Here is a 15,292-nt window from a genome sequence, read left to right on the forward strand (position 1 = left end):
GGGTACCCATGCCGTTTGTCTCACTGATTTTCATCCATATTGCCGGGACCCGATTGCAGGGACTGTTCTAAGCATAGGAACCACGCGCCACTTTACAGGCATACTATAGACACCCCCCAGGTACGAAATTTAAAGGAATACTTTTTTCACTTTAAGCATCATTAAAATCACTGCTCCCGAAAAAACTTCCGTTTTTAAAACTGTGCCCTGGGGCAAGACCCAGGTTCCCAAACCCTTTTTAGGACAATAACTTTCATATTAGCCTTTAAAATTAGCACTTTTAAATTTGAACGTTCGAGTCCCATAGACTTTAATGGGGTTCTAAAGTTTGCGCAAACTTTCGGTCCGTTCGCAGGTTCTGGTGCGAACCGAACCGGGGGTGTTCTACAAGTGAGTATTGTAGTGGCACTGATGTGGCACTAGTGGGCACTGTTATGGCACAGGTGGCACTGATGGGCACTGTAGTGGCACTGGTAGCACTGATGGGCACAGATGAGCACTGTAGGGCACTGTAAAGCACACAAAATTAATCAAACTCACGCTGCTGCAACTCGATCTCTATCCTCTCCACACACGCCATATCGGTGTGAGGAGAGGAGAGAGCTGAACCCTGGCATAACCCCGGTTTGTTTACATTGTGATCGCTCCGTCATAGGACGGAGCAATCATGTGGTGAAGGGCCGCTGTCACTGGCCCTTTACCCCGATCCATGCTGGGTCCCGTTGACCCAGCAAACATGGACACTTCCGAGTGTACGCCCTAGGGGGCGTGCGGGCAGCACGAGTCTAAGAGAACATCCTAGTACACCCTCCCAGAACTAGCTGACCATGCTGTAGCCGTCATTCGGCTATGGCCCAGTCGGCAAGTGGTTAAAGGCAGAGTTTCTTATTCACTTTCTGGTGAGTTTCATGGTGAGTTACTTTTTTTATGATTTCTCTTTTCTTTTCACTTGTTGATTGTTTTCACATTATATTTTGGCGCTGCAGCCTATAAAAGTATACTAATATTAACTTTAAACTGTTGATAAAATCCCCATGGGATCTATCTGACCTTGCAGTTATACCAGTCCCTAACAACAACAACTTATTCTAACAAACTCTCCTATATGTTAAAATGTAAGGAAGAGACAGTGACATCTCTGTCCATGGAAGAAGAGAGTTACAATTTGATCAGTGCTGCCTATCTGTGCCCACCAGTGCCACCTATTGGTGCCCACCAGTGCCGCCTATCTGTGCCCACCAGTGCCGCCTATCTGTGCCCAGTTCCACCCTTCAGTGCAGCCTATCAGTGCTCATCAGTGCCACATATCAGTGCCACCTATCAGTGCCCATAAGTGCGGCATATTCGTGCCTCCTCATCAGTGCCACCTAATCAGTGCCCATAAGTGCCACCTCATCAGTGCCCATCAGTACAGCCTATCAGTGCCCATCAGTGAAGGAGAAAAATTACTTATTTACAAAATGTACTGACAGAAACTAAGAAAAACTTTTTTTTTTCAAAATTTTTGGTCTTTTTTTTTGGGAAAAAATAAAAAAACAGGAGTGATTAAATACAACCAAAAGAAAGCTCTATTTGTGTGAATAACATGATAAAAATTTCACACGGTTACAGCATAGCATGACCACGCAATTGTCATTCAAAGTGTGACAGCGCTGAAAGCTGAAAAATGGCTTGGGCAGGAAGAAGGTGTATGTGCCCTGTATTGATAAAATATTAAAATGTAAGGAAGAGACAGTGATGTCTCTGTCTATGGAAGAAGAGAGTTACGATTTGATGCAAACCCCCAAGAGCTCCACTAACGTTATAGCTCTCAAATTCCTATAGTCATGTGCTGATGATATCTCACACCTGTGAGAATTGGCAAGTAAGTCTCAGCCTATAGCCTACCATGCTCTCAGGGATGGGAGGACCATGTCAAAATGTACCATATGTGATGGATCTACCTTAAAACATAAAGACTGAGGACAGGGTTATATCATCTCATTAGACCTATATCCAAAACCTACATAAGGACCTATGGGAGGAATTATTCCATAAGCCCATTAGTGTCTTAACCAAACCTGAAACCTGTTTCCTTTATTTTCATGGCCACCAAACAGATAATTGCAAGGGCTTGGAGGCTATCTACCCTTAACTAACATGGAGAGCTGCAAAGAAGCATCATGATTAACAGAAAGATAACCACTATTCTTCAGAACTCATATGATAGATTCCTAAAGGTCTGGTCACCCTGGATAGGAGGCAATGCAGCCTCCAGGACCCACTTTTAGCCTTAAAAGTGCTGCACCAGGGTGGGGGTAGAGGCACTGGTGCAGGGTGGGGGTAGGGGGATGCCTCTCTTGTCTCTACCCTTCTAACCTATAGCTATAATGTACTGTATGATTATTTACAATGGGCATGTTGATTTAATTTATGGCACCACTGTAATTAGCCTGCAAAAATTGATAAAAATAAAAGTATTGTGATACAAAGGTTTTAGCCTGTTTGCTGCCAAGGGCATAAAGCCTACACCAAAACAAAACTACTTGCAGCTGACTGGATGCATTCTCTGCATTCCCTGCATTCCCTTCTGTTATAAGCTCATGGTCACTTCACCCAAACCATGACTGCAGCTAGTGAGGAGATGGAGAAGACAAGCTGTTTTGTCAGCCACACTTGTCTCCAGTTCCTAGCATTTACCAGAGGCAAAGAAAATGGAAAGCTAGCGGAGGCTCCCCTCGCTCTGCATTCCTATTGCTAATGTTTGCCTCAGACAAGTGCTAGAAGCCAGAGAAAAGCACTGCTGTCTAAGAAACCTGACTCCTCTGTCTTCTGTTGCCAGGCAGCCAAGTTTCATTGGAGGTGGTGACAGCGCACCTGGCAGGATATGACAAAGTTCAGGAGGGATGTGACAAAGTTCACATCCTATCGGGAAGTGATAAGTGTAAAGCAATAAAATTACATTTTTTTTTACATAAAATGATGTAAATTTGTATTATATACCAGGTGAACATTTTAAAAAATGCATTGTTTTCTGCAGGTAAATTACAGAGGGCAAAAAGTGCAACTTATTCGAGTGAGGAACCCTTGGGGACAGGTAGAATGGAATGGAGCATGGAGTGACAAGTAAGTGTTACAGAGATGGTGACATTTGCTGAATAAAACACAGATCAGATGACATCCCTAGCTTTTTACAAATACTGCTACATTTGGAAGTTAGTAGTGGCCACTATGGCTACTTTTATAGTGTCAACTGTGAACAGTCCTGTACTCATAATGAAGAATTTTGTTATGTTAATTTACTGTATGTCCTTTCTGTTGTGGGTATTTGTTTATGTTTTGATGTACTTTGTTGTCATTTGATTTTTTTTAAATTGGAACAAAATGAAGCTCAAAGAAAATTAAAAAGAGAATTCACAATATTTTTTTTTGTCTTCCTTGGTGTATTTTACTATTTGATTTTTGTTCCATAATACAACAAAATGAACCAAAAAAGGTAAAAAAAAAAACCCGCTTATTTTGGTGTTTTTTGTTGCTGTTTGTTAATGTATATTTATGTATGTATGTATGTTTGTAATGTATATGTCACGTACCTGGTAGGTTTTGAGCCCGAAATGCATAGAGAGGCCTCCCCTACGGCTCCCACTCACGGCCCTCTGGAATGGGGACAGAGGGCACAGGAGTGAGGAGTGGTATTAGTGCCTGGCAGAATCAACAGTCTGTCCAGAAGTACAGGAATAGTTAGGAACCAGAAAACTGGAACTGGAGAGAAGGCTGAAGACTGGAACGCTGACTGGAGCCAGGAACAACAGTAGGTAAGCAGGCAGAAGACTGGAGTGCTAGACTGGAACCAGGAATACAGCAGGCAAGTAGGCTGGAGACTGGAACGCTGACCGGAACCAGGAACAACAGCAGGTAAGCAGGCTGGAGACTGGGATGCTGCACTGGAACCAAGAACAACAGCAGGTAGCAGGCTGGAGAATGGAATGCTGGACTGGAACCAGGAACAACAGCAGGTAGCAGGCTGGAGACTGGAATGCTGGACTGGAACCAGGAAAACAGCAGGCAAGTAGGCAGGTATCAGGCAGAAGGATCATCAGACGGGCCAGTGATCGGTATCAGATGGACAGCAAAGGTACCAGAGATCGAACAGAAGCATAGTCTAAACAAGCCGGAGGTCAGATGAAGGCAGATAGCTGGGATGGTCACAAACAGATAGCCGGGTCAAATAACAGGTAGTCTCAGATCAGATCAGGTTTTAACACACAGAACACTGTAGAGCATACAGCGGGGACTGAGTGTAACAGGCAAGTTTAAATAGCCCACCTGGCGCCAACAAGGATGCGCGCAACGGCGGCCGCAGACGCTCACCAATGAGCCTGGGACGCCGATTACTGGCAGGATCTTCCTGACATTGCCCCCCCCCCCCCTTCGGGCAAATTTTTTAGGATGGGACCTTTTGAAGGAATGCAACAGACTCTCAGCGTGGATATTACCCTCGGGCTCAAAACCCCTTCCATTTAATCAGGAATTGATCTTGATTATCTCTCCTCCTGTAGTCCAAGATAGTCCAAGATAGACTCTACCTCAAATTCCTCCTCGCCATCTACCAGAACAGGATCAGGTTTTAGTAATGATACATGGAATACCGGATGGAACTTTAGTGAGTCAGGACGTTCTAGTTCATATGCCACCTCATTAATCTTCCTTCTGACAGGGAATGGCCCCAAGAACTTGGGACCCAATTTCTTTGAAGGGCAGGCCAACCTAGGGTTCACCGTAGATAACCATACCCGATCACCGGGTGCAAGTAACAGTTCGCCTCGTCTTTTCTTGTCAAAAGTTATTTTGTTGTGTTCCTGGGTCCTGGTCATGGTTTCCTGTAGAATTTGGTTGTTGGAGGCAAAGAAATTTAATTTTTCCTGAACTGCTGGTACTGTACATTCAGGGAGTGAATTAGGTAAGAATGAAGGATGGAAGCCATAATTTGTGAAAAATGGAGTTTGTTTGATAGCGGAGTGAATGGAGTTGTTGTAGGCGAATTCAGCCAATGGGAGCAAAGAAATCCAGTCATCTTGGGCAAAAGAGGAGAAACAGCGTAGGTATTCAAGAGTTTGGTTTGTTCTCTCTGTTTTCCCATTGGTCTGGGGATGATAGGCAGAGGAGAACGACAGTTCAATATTCAGGGCTTTGCACAGAGACCTCCAGAATCGGGAGGTAAACTGTATCCCCCGATCTGAGATGATATTGGCTGGCACCCCGTGGAGTCTGATGATTTCTTTGATGAACACTTGTGCTGTTTCTGAAGCTGAGGGGGTACCCTTCGTTGGAACAAAATGGGCCATTTTTGACAGTCGATCTACGATCACAAAGATGGTGGTATGGACCCCTGCCGGAAGTAGCTCGACAATAAAATCTATGGATAACATCTTCCATGGCCTGTCTGGGACAGGCAGAGATCTTAGTAGCCCCCATGCCTTAGTTTTGTAACCCTTGTTCCTAATGCAGGTTGTACAGGATTCCACAAATCTTTTGCAATCCTCACGTACCTGAGGCCACCAAAAGGTACGCTGTACCAGATCGGTGGTCTTGGTTATACCTAAATGCCCAGCCAGCGCATGATCGTGACAAAGCTCCAATATGGACACTCGTAGGCTTTCGGGTATGTAAATCTTGTTTTCATGCCAAAGCAACCCATCTCTGATCTGTAGTTCTGGCCCAACAGAAGATCCCAGTCTTGTGGAAGCTTGCTTAATTTGTGAGAGCAGATTTCCCTGAAGCAAAAGAAAATTCCCCGGGGAGAGGATGGTGTCCAGAGGTGAAATTTCTTGGGGTTTGTGGAACATCCTGGATAGGGCATCAGGTTTAGTGTTTTTGGAACCAGGGCGGTAAGTGACATGAAAGGAGAACCTGGAGGAGAAGAGGGCCCACCTGGCTTGTCGTGGCTTCAGTCTTTTCGCAGATCTCAGATACTCCAGGTTCTTATGATCTGTAAAAATTAGGACTGGATGTGCGGCTCCTTCCAGAAGGTAGCGCCATTCTTCTAATGTAGATTTTATTGCTAACAACTCTCTATCTCCTACGTAATGATTTCTCTCTGCCTGCTGACAACTTGCGAGAGAAGAAGGCCACCGGGTGCAGCAGGGCCCTGGTTCCTTGTCTTTGGGACAGCACGGCTCACACAGCAATTTTAGATGCGTCTACTTCAAGTACAAATGGCAGAGAGGAATCTGGATGTTTTAATACGGAAGCAGAAGTGAAGAGGCCTTTGAGGGTCTCAAAGGCCTCTTGGGCTTCAGAAGACCAGTGAAAATGTGTTCCCTGTTTGGTTAACTGGGTAATTGGAGTGATGATGGCTGAGAACCCTTTAATAAATTTCCGATAGAAATTGGCGAATCCAACGATCCGTTGGATTCCCTTCTTGTCTGTTGGGACCGGCCAATCCAATATTGCAGTGATTTCCTGAGGATCCATTTTAAAGCCCCTACTGGAGATGATTAACCCCAAAAATGGTATACTTTCCTGTTCAAACTCACACTTTTCTGCCTTCGCATATAAGCCATGCTGTCGAAGCCGAGCCAACACACTTCTGACGTACCTGCAGTGAGATTCAAGGGAGAAAGAAAAGATTAGTATATCGTCCAGGTAGACGATGACAAACAGATATAAAAAGTCCCGTAGAACGTCATTGATGAAATACTGGAACGTAGCGGGAGCATTACACAACCCGAAGGGCATTACCAAGTACTCAAAATGCCCATAGCGGGTACGAAAAGCAGTTTTCCATTCGTCTCCGTACCTGATACGGACCAAATTGTAGGCTCCGCGGAGGTCATCTTAGTGAACACTGTGGCAGTTCCAAGTCTTTGGGATAGTTCTGGTACCAGGGGGAGAGGATAGCGTTTTTTTACAGTGAATTTATTTAATTTGCGGTAGTCCACGCATGGTCGAAGGGTATGATCCTATTTCTGTACAAAAAAGATGCCCGCGTCCGCTGGGGACGTGGACGGGCGAATGAAGCCTTTTTTTAAGTTCTCATCAATATAATCCTTTAATGCCCCTTGTTCTACCTCTGTCAAGGGAAAAATCCTTCCGAACAGGATCTCAGCTCCAGGGAGCAGCTTGATAGGGCAGTCATAGGCCCGGTGGGGTGGTAAGGTCTCTGCCCCTTGTTTACTAAACACGTCTAGAAAGTCGTGGTAAACTTCTGGGATAGACTGATGTATACTGGTGTTTGTGTCTAGGCATAGTAAGGTAGTGGCCCTATGAGCGTCTTGTGACCCGCAGAACTGTTGACAATAGGGAGAAGAAAAGGTAACCTCTCCTGTGGCCCAGTTAATGTCAGGGTTGTGCGCTTGTAACCAAGACATGCCGAGGATTATAGAGAACAGGGGTGAAGCAATGATGTCCATGCGCAGCAACTCTTGGTGAGAGTTAAATATGGTAACGGGTATTGGAACGGTCTCTTGAGTGACAAGTCCAGACTTGATGGCGGATCTATCAGCCAGGTGGATGGAAAGTCCATGGGCCTTTGGAAGAAGGGGGATCTGATGTTTTGCAGCAAAAGAGGAATCAGCTGAAACAGCTGCAAGCTCCGGAATCAATAATGGCGGTTATTTGCAGTCTTTCCTGGGAGCTGTAATGAGACAGAGAGGGCAAGGTGAGATGTGATCTTGGCCAGAGGAGCAACATAGTCAGTAGACAGGGAGAGACACTTACGGAGCTTAAGAGGGCAATTCCTGACGTAGTGTCCGGGTTCCCCGCAGTACAGGCACAGATTATTCATCCAACGACATTGACGTTCTTCCTGGGTGAGGGAGGGCTGAAGGACCCCCAACTACATGGGTCCAGGTTGGGCGAGAAAGTCCTGTAGCCCTCTCCACCCTACGCTCCCTTAGGCATTGATCCATCTGAATGGCCAAATCAATCAAAGCATTCAGAGTCTGTGGTATGCCAACTCTAGCTAACTCATCTTTCAGGGGATCAGAAAGTCCCATGCGGAACTGGTATCGGAGAGAGGCATCATTCCAATTTGTGTCTGCGCTCCACTGTCTGAACTCAGCCACATAATCCTCTGCTGCCCTGTGTCCCTGATGAAGGGTACGCAGTGCAGTTTCCGCAGTTACTGAGACCTGGGGATCTTCATATAACTGGGCCAATGCGTCAAAGAAGGTGGTGAGGTTGGTCAGAGATACATCCTTTTGTTCCAGGAGATGATGGGCCCAGGTTTGGGGATCGCCTGTAAGCAAGGAAATCACAAAGCCCACCTTGGTGACCTCCAGGGAAAAGGTACGTGGTTGGAGGGTGAAGAACAGTTCACATGAATTGCAAAAGGCGCTGGATTTTCTTCGATCTCCGGAGAATCTTTCAGGCGCCGGAACTCTAGGTCCTGGAGGAAGCATCACCTCAGTTGGAGAAGGGCCAGCTGAAGAAGCGGAAGCAGGAGGGGCTCCCTGGACCTCGGTAGGGTTAGACAGGGCTAATACCTGTTCTTCCAGCCGGGTGTGCCCTTGCTGCAGATTCTTGATTGCTTCAGTCAATCCTGCCAGGTGTACACACAGTTCCTCCATGGGAGAGGTTCTCTGCTCAGGCTCAGACATGGCTGTCTGCTACTGTCACGTACCTGGTAGGTTTTGAGCACGAAATGTAGAGAGAGGCCTCCCCTACGGCTCCCACTCACGGCGCTCTGGAATGGGGAGAGAGGGCACAGGAGTGAGGAGTGGTATGAGTGCCTGGCAGGATCAACAGTCCGTCCAGAAGTCCAGGAATAGTTAGGAACCAGGAAACTGGAACTGGAGAGAAGGCTGGAGACTGGAACGCTGACTGGAGCCAGGAACAACAGCAGGTAAGCAGGCAGAAGACTGGAGTGCTGGACTGGAACCAGGAATACAGCAGGCAAGCAGGCTGGAGACTGGAACACTGACTGGAACCAGGAACAACAACTGGTAAGGAGGCTGGAGACTGGAACGCTGACTGGAACCAGGAACAACAGCAAGTAAGCAGGCTGGAGACTGGAATGCTGGACTGGAACCAGGAACAACAGCAGGTAGCAGGCTGGAGACCGGAATGCTGGACTGGAACCAGGAACAACAGCAGGTAGCAAGCTGGAGACTGGAATGCTGGACTGGAACCAGGAACAACAGCAGATAGCAGGCTGGAGACTGGAATGTTGGACTGGAACCAGGAACACAGCAGGCAAGTAAGCAGGTTTGAGGGATCCAGCAGAAGGATTGTCAGACGGGCCAGTGATCGGTATCAGACGAACAGCAAAGGTACCAGGGATCAAACAGGAGGATAGTCTAAGCAAGCCGGAGGTCAGATGCAGGCAGATAGCTGGGATGGTCACAAACAGATAGCCGGGTCAAATAACAGGTAGTTTCAGATCAGATCAGGTTTTAACACACAGAACGCTGTAGAGCAAACAGTGCGGACTGAGTGTGACAGGCAGGTTTAAATAGCCCGTATGGCACCAACAGGGATGCGCGTGCGCGCGTGCCTGTGTGCGCACATGCATGCGCAACGGCGCCCGCAGACGCGCACCAATGAGCCTTGGACGCTGATTACTGGCAGGATCTTCCTGACAGTATATAACAAAAAAAATATATACAAAACCGCTGTGGTGTTTTTTAAAAATGTTTAACTTGTTTTTGTGAAATTCCTTTTTTAAAAAGCAATATCCCAAAAAAACTAAGCCAAGCACAGAAGGGAAATGACAAAGGCCCATTTCACAAGGGCTTTGCTTGACTGGAAGCATTTCTTGAATCGTGCAGTTCTATGGTGGGCAGATGTAAACAGATGTGCATCTGTTTACATCTGCCTACTTCCGAGTCTGTCCAGGTCTGGGAAAAAAAAGACTGCAACCTTTTCTGTTTTGCTGGACCTGAACTTGATGGATCAGAGGTAGCCTTGATGCAAAATGGACCCAATTCTGTTTACATCCAGCTGCCCATAAAGTTTTCAAGAGTAAAAAAACTGAAAAATATTGTCATGCATTAAAAAGGTGCAAATATTTCAGAGATAAGTCAATAATTCTACCCCTTTACAAAGAGGCCTCATCTGAAATACACAGTTTAGTTTTGGTCTCCAGTCCTCAGGAAAGACATTGTTGAATTAGAAAGAGTTCAGTGAAGGGTGACAAAATTAAAAGGAGGAATGGAGAACCTCAGCTATGACTATTAAATAAATTAATTTGTTTTTCACTCTGGAGAAGAGATGATTAAGAGGGGATATGATTAGAATGCTCAGATATATCAAAAGTGACTGCAACTGTGATAAACTGAAGAGGACATGCAGCTATGATTTGAGGTTAGAAGAAAAGAGGTTTAACCTTAGGGCCCTTTCACACTGGGGCGGGGGCGGCGTCGGCGGTAAAGCACCACTATTGCAAGCAGTGCTTTACCGTCGGTATTCGGCCACTAGTGGGGCGGCCAAGAAAGGGTTAAAAACCACCGCAAAGCGATTCTGCAGAGGCGCTTTGCTGGCGGTATAGCCGCGCTGTCCCATTGATTTCAATGGGCAGGAGCGGTGAAGGAGCAGTATATACTCTGCTCCTTCACCGCTCCGAAGATGCTGCTAGCAGGACTTTTTTTCCCGTCCTGCTAGCGCACCGCTCCAGTGTGTGCAGCGGCACTTTCAGGTCAGTTTGCAGGCGTTATTATTAGCGCAAACCGCCCCAGTGTGAAAGAGCCCTTAGATTGGGTAAAGAGTCCTTTACTGTTAGCACAGTAACAATTTGGATTTTCCTCCCCGGGAAGTGGTACTAGCTGAAAGGGTCAACAGCATCAGCAAAAATATTGATGCTACAGGAAGCACAGTATGTAAGGCTATGGGAATTGGTAGAGAATAAAAGTCACACACAAATACACACATAGGTTGACCTGAATGACCTGTCATTTTTTAACCTTATAGAATCTGTAACTCTGTAAGCTGAAGATAGAAGCTGATTAATTGCCATGTACAGCTGCTTCAGATTCTGTCTGCACCAGTTTTGACAAGATTCCCCTTATACAATTTTCCCAAGACATCTTTCAGGACAGCACCCGAGAGATCATGGCTCCTTGCACAGGCAAACAGGAAACACTTCATTAATTAATTCTTTTAAAAGGCCTCCACCCACTCCTCTTCAGTTTTTGTGTTTCATACGCTCTGGCAGGAACACCTCCTGTGGGGAGCTGCGATCTCTCAGGGCTGTCCTGGGAGACATGTGTTCCCTTACCTATTTTTCCTGGAGACTCCGATCCTTCCACTTGCCTCCTGGTGGATGTGTTGCATGAGCTCCTTCTCCCTTACTGTGCTTACAATGGCGACCCTAGGGGGGCCAGAGGGGGCCCTGACCCCCCCAACATTATGCTGTGCCCCACCATGTGCCCCCCCCCCCCCCAAAAAAAAAAAATTTTTTTTTTTTTTACAAAAAATCAATGTCTAAGAGGGAGAGAGTCCCCAGTCAGCTCCTGCGGGTGATTCCTCCCCCCTCCCCTGCTCGCTGACACTGCATAATGTGAGCGTTCACACAACCACGGCCGCCTGATCTGCTCCTTCACCTGCATCCTCATTGGCAGGGAGAAGAGCGAGTTGCAGGAAGGACTCCACCAGGACTTTCAGTTACTGAAAAAACAGACTGATTTCTCCCGTCCTTAGGACAGGAGGACCAGCCTGTAAATTCCAAGAGATGCCAGACCAGAGCTGTCAATAGCAGGGGCAGGACAGCAAGAGGAGGCTGGGGAACCCCACAGTGGCAGAACACCAGGGCCCGGAGGCAAGACAACCTTTGCAACCCTGATAGTTCTCCCACTGCTTTGGATCCTTATATTTTCTTGATATGCTGGTGACATATATCTCTTGTTTTCTGCCACCCTGGGGGACCCCAATACAGTAGGAAGGGAGCTCACTGCAGAACATGTGAAAGGGCCCGTTGTGGGGTCGTAGTAAAGGGCCCCAGGATATATATATATATATATATATATATATATATATATATATATATATATATATATATATATATATGCATTTTATAGTTGCCCCCCTACTTTTGTCCCTGTCCCCCCATGTGCCCCCCCTAAATTTGAAAGCTGGAGATGCCACTGTGTGCTTAGGGAGAGCCTGTACTGGTGGGGGTTGATGCCCCAGTTTTTTTTTGCAGGCAGACTCGGGCTGTGATCAGGCGTGCACCCAAGCCTTTCTGTGCCACTTGTATTGCAGACTTGGTTGAGAGGGAATCCTAACCTGTCTGTGGCGATCTCATTACATCCATTAAGAATGAGCTTTGTGCTAGCTTATAGACCTTCCGGTCGAGCCTTAGGGGTAATCCTGAGCCTTCGGTTAAAGTTAAAATCCATATTTTTTGCTAGAAAAAAAAACCCCCAAACATTATATATATATTTTTAGCGGAGACCCTAGAGAATAAAATGGCGGTCATGGCAATATTTTATGTCACACTAAATTTGTGCAACGGTCTTTCAAACGCAATTTTTTTGAAAAAAATACACTTTAATGAATAAAAAAAAAAACAAACAAACAGTAAAGTTAGAGACAAAATGGTAGCCAAGCAAAAATCACGCCCCCCTTGGGTTCCCACCACTGCGCTAAATACAAATTATACCAAAAAAGTGTGTATTTAAAAAAAGTGTTTATTTAAAAAAGTGTGTATTCAAAAAGATACTCAAGCTGCCACTTTAAAAAATAATAAATTATGAATATATATTAACTTGCAATAATAATAAAGAAAATTAATATAAGCGGCGCTAAAGTGACACTTGAACTGTGATAAAGTGAACGTCAGTTTGCACAGACCTATAACATAAATACTTGTAGTAGTATCACAAAGATCACCCTGTGCCAATAAAAAAGTGCTAAATATGTGCATAAAGTCCATAAACTGATGAACACCGTGGATGATGTGCAGGCTTCTTTAAATTATCCACCAAACCACACGTGCTAGTTATTCCTCTCCCGTCAGATTCAAAACTCACCAGACAGAAATGCCTCACACTCTCGTGTTTTGGCAAATAAGTGTGATAAACCTTGCAGGTAGGTTTAAACGAGTGATCCAGCATCCATCCATGTATATACAGGTTCAATCTGGATTAAGGAATACTTTGGATGGAAAGTGATGTTTCCGTGGTGAAAATGGGTAAACTGTTTGCGTTCGAGTGGAAGAAAGCGCACTTCTTGCAGGGCAATAAAACCTTACACCGTTTACTGTTTAATAACAGTAAAGTTAGCCCAAAGATGATATTACACCAAGTAAATAGATACCTAACATGTTATGCTTTAAAATTGCGCACACTTGTGGAATGGTGACAGACTACAGTACTTAAAGAGGTAGTAGACCTCCAAAAAAATCCCCCCCCAAAAAACCTGCAAGACAAAGGCATAATGAGCTAGTATGCGTCTCATACTAGCTCATTATGAAATACTTACCTTAGAAACGATGCCCTGGATCAGTGCTCACACTGCTCACATGGCAGACATGTTTCCTGGAGTTACTTCTGGGTTTGCGGGCTCCGGCGCTGTGATTGGCCAAAACCGTGATACATCACTCCCGCGCATGCGCACCGATGACGTCAGCGGCAGTGTGTATAGTAAATATCTCCTAAACAGTGAAAGTTTAGGAGATATTTACAATGCCTACAGGTAAGCCTTATTATAGGTCTACCTGTAGGTACAATTAAATAGGAAGACTTTACTTCGTCTTTAAAAATCTCCATAAGCGACACTTTTCATTTTTTTAACGGTTATAGGTTTAGAGTTACAGATGAGGTCTTATGCTAGAATTATTGCCCTCGATCGCGGCGATACCTCACGTGTGGTTTGAACACTGTTTACATTTGCGGGTGCAACCTACGTATGTGCTTGCTTCTGAGTGCGAGCATGGTGGGATGGGGCGCTTTTTTTTTATTTTTAATAATTTTTTTTTTTAAACTGTCCCTTTAAAAAAAAAAATTATCACTTTTATTGCTGCCACATGCAGCATGTGATAGTAATAGGCAGTGACAGGTACTCTTTATGACATTATCTGGGGTCTATAAGACCCCAAACCCCTCCTCTGTGCTTGAAAGTATTCAAAGCGCCAAGATCTGCATTTTTGAATACTTTAGATTTTTTTAAAACTGCCACCATTGGCTCCCGAGTAAACCGGAAGTGATGTCCTGACTTCGCTTCCAGGTTACCATATCCGAGACCTGATCAAAGCTTATTCCGGCTTTGTTCTAGTCTCCGGTCAGCCGGCTAATGTGCCGGCTGGTCGCTCGGGTCTCCTGGTGGGACAGGGCCGTCAGTAGCGGCGGAGGCGATCGCATCCTGCTCAGTGCTGTGCCTGGAGACGAGTGAGGCTAAGATAGCGCCCACTCGTCTCCATGACACTGCTGGGCGGAAGCGACGTCAAAACGTCACTTCTGCCCACGCCTCTTAATGGCATATTTTTTTCAATGTCGTTTTTTTAAATGACTTTTTTTTTTTTAAGTGCATTTTAGTGTAAATATGAGATCTGAGGTCTTTTTGACCCCAGATCTCATATTTAAGAGATCCTGTCATGCTTTTTTCTATTACAAGGGATGTTTACATCCCTTGTAATAGGAATAAAAGTGACACAATTTTTTTTTTTAAAGTGTAAAAATAAATAAAATAATGTAAAATAAATAATAAAAATGTAAAAAAAATTTTTAAAAACCCCCCGTCCCGACGAGTTCGCGCGCAGAAGTGAACGCATACGCGAGTAGTGCCCGCATATGAAAACGGTGGTCAAACCACAAATGTGAGGTATTGCCACGACCGGTAGAGCGAGAGCAATAATTCTAGCCCTAGACCTCCTCTGTAATGCAAAACATGCAACCTGTAGAATTTTTTAAACGTCGCCTATGGAGATTTTTTGAGGGTAAAAGTTTGACGACATTCCACGAGCAGGCGCAATTTTGAAGCGTGACATGTTAGGTATCAATTTACTTGGCGTAACATTATATTTTACAATATAAAGAAAATCGGGCTAACTTTACTGTTGTCTTATTTTTTTATTCAAAAAAGTGAATTTTTTCCAAAAAAAGTGCACTTTTAAGACCGCTGCGCAAATACGGTGCAAAAAAAAGTATTGCAACCACCGCTATTTTATTCTCTAGGGTGTTAGAAAAAAGAACATATATAATGTTTGGGGGTTCTAAGTAATTTTCTAGCAAAAAAATCTGTTTTAAACATGTAAACACCTAAAATCCAAAACGAGGCTGGTCCTTAAGTGGTTAAAGAGGGCTTCCAGATTCCGATAAGCCTCCCGCCCGCAGACCCCCACAATCACAGCCCAGGTTTGTGGGGAAGAGACCCTTGC

General features: G+C 45.1%; 1 protein-coding gene across 3 annotated transcripts in view; it reads left to right on the forward strand.

Annotated features, from left to right (window-relative positions):
* CAPN9 (calpain 9) overlaps positions 1–15,292 on the forward strand; it is a 1,322,409-nt gene that overhangs the window by 475,683 nt on the left and 831,434 nt on the right. For all 3 annotated transcript variants that reach the window (XM_073627588.1, XM_073627590.1, XM_073627589.1), the window contains exon 7: positions 3,020–3,105. In XM_073627588.1, coding sequence (XP_073483689.1) covers positions 3,020–3,105 — 86 coding nt within the window. The remainder of the gene's footprint in view (positions 1–3,019; positions 3,106–15,292) is intronic.

The sequence above is a fragment of the Aquarana catesbeiana genome, linkage group LG04 (genome assembly GCF_042186555.1).
Source record: "Aquarana catesbeiana isolate 2022-GZ linkage group LG04, ASM4218655v1, whole genome shotgun sequence".
Taxonomy (NCBI): Eukaryota; Metazoa; Chordata; class Amphibia; order Anura; family Ranidae; genus Aquarana; species Aquarana catesbeiana.